The sequence below is a fragment of the Pangasianodon hypophthalmus genome, chromosome 14, assembly GCF_027358585.1.
Source record: "Pangasianodon hypophthalmus isolate fPanHyp1 chromosome 14, fPanHyp1.pri, whole genome shotgun sequence".
Lineage (NCBI taxonomy): Eukaryota > Metazoa > Chordata > Actinopteri > Siluriformes > Pangasiidae > Pangasianodon > Pangasianodon hypophthalmus.
Genome location: NC_069723.1, coordinates 1,774,108 through 1,779,107, shown reverse-complemented (window position 1 = coordinate 1,779,107; position 5,000 = coordinate 1,774,108). Strand labels below are relative to the sequence as shown.

Genomic DNA, 5,000 nt, shown 5'->3' with positions numbered 1-5,000 from the left:
TGCACACACACACACACACACACACACACACACTCAGAGTAATGTGACACGTATACATTTGGACTGAAGTATATCTCCTAATAGAGACACCCACACACACAATGACACACACACAATGACACACACACACACACACACACACACCTGTGTGCTCCAGCGAGTGTGTTCTCCGTCCAGCTGGTGGATGAGTTTCTCCGCAGCGCTGATGGTTTCCTGAGCTCTGCTCACATCGGCTTCTAGTTTTGCAGCTTCAGTTGTACGACACTGAAACCTGTAGCACACACACACACACACACACACACACACACACACCAGACAATAAGAATTAACAAGTTTAAGAAAATCATCTCATATCATATCATGCTTATAGTGTGTTTGCTGATTGGTTTTTAGTTCTGTGGGCTGTGTCCTAAAACACTACCACACTCCCTCTTCCCTACGCTGGAGAATCAGGTGCAGTGTGTCACGCATTATAGAAGACCATGTAAGAACCTTCTAAAACCCTGGCTGTGTTCCAAATGCCTGTTATATACGCTGTGTAAAGTGTTACGTAGTTTTACTTGTCCTTCAGCTCTGACACTCTTTCTCCAACAGAGTTGAGTTGAGCCTCCAGTTTACTCATCCGACTCTCCGTCTTACGCAGGTTTCTGACACACAGACACAGAGAGATAGACAGAAAAAGATTAATACTAAGGTAGGATTGTGGAGACACTTGGCAAGAAGAAGTGTGTGTGTGTGTGTGTGTGTGTGCATACTCCATTAGTCCTGCTTGCTCAGTCTCCAGTGGTTGTATCTTCTCCAGGACGTGAGAGTACTGGACATTCGCTTTCACCCATGCAGCTAACGGAGCCGCCGCTGCACTCGCACGCTTTGCGTTCTGAAACACACACACACCCACACACACACACACACACACACACACACACACACACACCCACTGAGTATTTTGTCTCTACACTTCTTTAGGCGCGAACCTGAACCATTCTTGGCTAATACAGATTTCTTTTGATTTAGAATTGAGAATTAGCAAGAGTGGGCTTTAAACTCATTCTGAGACCAGTGCTTCTCTCTGTGTGTGTGTGTGTGTGTGTGTGTGTGTGGGGGAGACCTTCGGATCGAAGGAGGCCCTGTTCCTGTGCAGTAACTCTTCCACGCTCTCCCGGATCTCGTGTGTGATGTTTCGGGCGTCAAACGTCACGATGTCCTCTCTCACGCCGCGCTTAGCCAAGAAACTGAAACACACGGGCGAAAAACCAGACGTACTAAGAGCAAGTGTTTTCTGCCAAGAAAACCGTGTGTGTAATGTGTGTTATACACTCATCACAAAAAAGGAGGAAAGAAGAAAAACAAGAAGAAGTGTCAAGTAATAAAATTATTATTATCTACCTTGTAGTAATGCCATGGTTTCATTTTTCTAACTTTAGCAAAATATCGCTAAATAAATAAACCCTTTACTGACTGAAATGAACCCTGTGGAATGTATTTAAACACACAGACCATCAGGAAAATGTCTCCATTAACCAAGAGTTAATATATTTACTTAAAGCATTCATACCGGGTCTTTAAGTCTTTTTTACAGACACATTAAACACACGCAGTAAAATGTTTTATCGCCGTCATTAGGAGCTGTTAGTGCTTTGGATAAACTGCGTCTCATTACACTGATAATAATTCCTAGTTTTAATTTTTAATCTCATTACATAGTCCTGAATCTCTCTTTTCTGATTCAAAACGCAATTATCGTTTTCAAGAGAATTTGAATTTCTAGAGACAGATTCATATTTAGGAGGGAAAACACCTGAGTAATTGAGAATTTCTTTACTACACAAGTATTATTTGCCATGAATTTTGAAAGTTAGAAACTAAGTTATCCTGCTAGCACTGATTCCAGTAGCTAATATAATCGGCTAGGCTGCAAGTTAAATTCTAGCTAATGATAAATATCGCAAACTTACAGAAACTGAATGATGTTTTTTAGGCCAAACGGTGAAGTTGAAAATAGTTTAAAAAAAGAAAATCATCTAACAGTTTTAGATAAATAATAAAAGATATTTAAAATACTTCTCACATGAAAACATGATTAAATTAATTCCGTGTCTCACCTCTTCATGCTGACCCAGGAGGTGTCGAAGATTCCCATGAGCCTCAGCACTCCTTCCAGAATGTCTCTGATGACATCCGGTGGCATTCGCAGCGAGCGAATCTCAGACAGAGACTCCGGTTTGATGTTTCCAACAGCCTGCTTCGCCTCTTCAACCAGGGGCTACACACACACACACACACACACACACGCATAACATGTTTATTTAACTTTTATGAAAGTAGTCATGATAAAGCACCATTAATGATTATTTTTTCTTTCAAAACATCATGATTTATTGTTATAATCTGCATAGTGGAGAATACTGGGGTATACATTTGCGTTTCGATCGTCTGCTCGCGGTGTGTGTGTGTGTGTGTGTGTGTGTGTGTGTGTGTGTGCTCACCTGGACTTCTTTCAGTTCGTCATCAATCTTCTCTTTTCGCTCCTCTATTTTGGCCACTTCCTGCGCCATCCTTCCCTTCAGCTTTTCCATCTCTGTCTTCTGATCACTTGCATTCTAACACACACACACACACACACACACACACAAATTGGAGGATGTAAATTTTTAGATCTCCACCAAAGCAACACTTCAGCACCTCCTGTAGTGTTTGTCTTGTTATCGTTGCCATATTTCAATATTTAATGCTGAACTCTATGGTGGTTCTAGTGCTAGACCAAAAATTACACACACATACACACACACACACACACACACACACACACCTGCATGGACGTGGTGATCTCCTGCAGTGCTGCATCTGCCTCCGCCTGTTTAGTTTTCAGTAACATGCTCTGCTCAGCTGCGCGCCTCTTCAGCTCATCAACCAATGACTTTGCTTCGTTTAGCTTAGCCACGCCTGCCTACACACACACACACACGCACACATACACACACACACATACACACACACACACACACAAGCAAGAGAGATAAACACCTCGAGGAATACAAATTTTCAATGTTCAATTTTTAATTTTATGTACTTTATGTATGTGTGTGTGTGTGTGTGTGTGTGTGTGTGTGTGTGTGTGTGTACATACCTGCAGGTGCTGCTGTCTCTGAGTGAGCTCTCTCTTCTTCGTGCTGTAAATGGACTGATACACCTTGAGGAAGCTCAGGTATCGGTTAGGCGTCGCTCCGTAATCGCGACACGACTTGTGGATCATCAGAAACGAGTGGAAGAAGTCTGCGGAAAATCGACCAATCAGCTCTTTCACTCCGCAACCAATCGAAAAGCATTAACAAAGACCTGAGGCATTAGAAGTGAAGCAAAGAGCCTAATCTTTAACCACACACACTCACACACACACACGCACACCTGTTTTGTGTTTCTTCGTTTTTTTTTCTGAGCTCTTCTCCTCTTCCATTTCGGACAGAAACATCTCAGGAATCTACAACACAACACACACTTATTACACACACTCCACCTCTTTTATCGATCAGTTAGTAAACTTGTGTGTAAACGTTTTCGTCGTCCAAACAGAGTGAAAAATTCCCACCAGATTTACAAACGTTTCTTCGTACTCGTGTGTGTATGCTGACGAACGCCAACATACGTTTACATAGTGACGGCCACAAAACTCCATAAAAGGCAAAGCTCTCTCTCTATCTCTCTCTCTCTCTCTATCTCTCTCTCTCTCTCTCTCTATACACTTTATATCTCTATACACCTTCTTCATCCTGCCGTCTCTCTCACTACCTTCTTCATCATACTGTCTCTCTCACTACCTTCTTCATCATACTGTCTCTCTCACTACCTTCTTCATGCTGCTGTCTCTCTCACTACCTTCTTCATCCTGCTGTCTCTCTCACTACCTTCTTCATGCTGCTGTCTCTCTCACTACCTTCTTCATCCTGCTGTCTCTCTCACTACCTTCTTCATGCTGCTGTCTCTCTCACTACCTTCTTCATCATACTGTCTCTCTCACTACCTTCTTCACGCTGCTGTCTCTCTCACTACCTTCTTCATCCTGCTGTCTCTCTCACTACCTTCTTCACGCTGCTGTCTCTCTCACTACCTTCTTCATCCTGCTGTCTCTCTCACTACCTTCTTCATCCTGCTGTCTCTCTCACTACCTTCTTCATCCTGCTGTCTCTCTCACTACCTTCTTCATCATACTGTCTCTCTCACTACCTTCTTCATCATACTGTCTCTCTCACTACCTTCTTCATCCTGCTGTCTCTCTCACTACCTTCTTCATGCTGCTCTCTCTCACTACCTTCTTCATCCTGCTGTCTCTCTCACTACCTTCTTCATCATACTGTCTCTCTCACTACCTTCTTCATCATACTGTCTCTCTCACTACCTTCTTCATCCTGCTGTCTCTCTCACTACCTTCTTCACGCTGCTGTCTCTCTCACTACCTTCTTCACGCTGCTGTCTCTCTCACTACCTTCTTCATCCTGCTGTCTCTCTCACTACCTTCTTCATCCTGCTGTCTCTCTCACTACCTTCTTCATGCTGCTGTCTCTCTCACTACCTTCTTCATCATACTGTCTCTCTTACTACCTTCTTCATCCTGCTGTCTCTCTCACTACCTTCTTCATCATACTGTCTCTCTCACTACCTTCTTCATCCTGCTGTCTCTCTCACTACCTTCTTCATGCTGCTGTCTCTCTCACTACCTTCTTCATCCTGCTGTCTCTCTCACTACCTTCTTCATCCTGCTGTCTCTCTCACTACCTTCTTCATGCTGCTCTCTCTCACTACCTTCTTCATCCTGCTGTCTCTCTCAATACCTTTTTCATCCTGCTGTCTCTCTCACTACCTTCTTCATCCTGCTGTCTCTCTCACTACCTTCTTCATCCTGCTGTCTCTCTCACTACCTTCTTCATGCTGCTCTCTCTCACTACCTTCTTCATGCTGCTCTCTCTCACTACCTTCTTCATGCTGCTCTCTCTCACTACCTTCTT

At 43.4% G+C, this 5,000-nt stretch overlaps 1 protein-coding gene across 6 annotated transcripts in view; it reads right to left on the bottom strand.

Annotated features, from left to right (window-relative positions):
- Window positions 1-5,000, bottom strand: part of LOC113544532 (cytoplasmic dynein 2 heavy chain 1) — a 63,758-nt gene that overhangs the window by 24,829 nt on the left and 33,929 nt on the right. For all 6 annotated transcript variants that reach the window (XM_053239805.1, XM_053239807.1, XM_053239806.1 and 3 more), the window contains exons 55-63: window positions 3,406-3,478; window positions 3,128-3,273; window positions 2,810-2,947; window positions 2,487-2,600; window positions 2,103-2,263; window positions 1,109-1,232; window positions 756-877; window positions 561-647; window positions 145-271 (exon numbers count right to left, since the gene is read on the bottom strand). In XM_053239805.1, coding sequence (XP_053095780.1) covers window positions 145-271; window positions 561-647; window positions 756-877; window positions 1,109-1,232; window positions 2,103-2,263; window positions 2,487-2,600; window positions 2,810-2,947; window positions 3,128-3,273; window positions 3,406-3,478 — 1,092 coding nt within the window. The remainder of the gene's footprint in view (window positions 1-144; window positions 272-560; window positions 648-755; window positions 878-1,108; window positions 1,233-2,102; window positions 2,264-2,486; window positions 2,601-2,809; window positions 2,948-3,127; window positions 3,274-3,405; window positions 3,479-5,000) is intronic.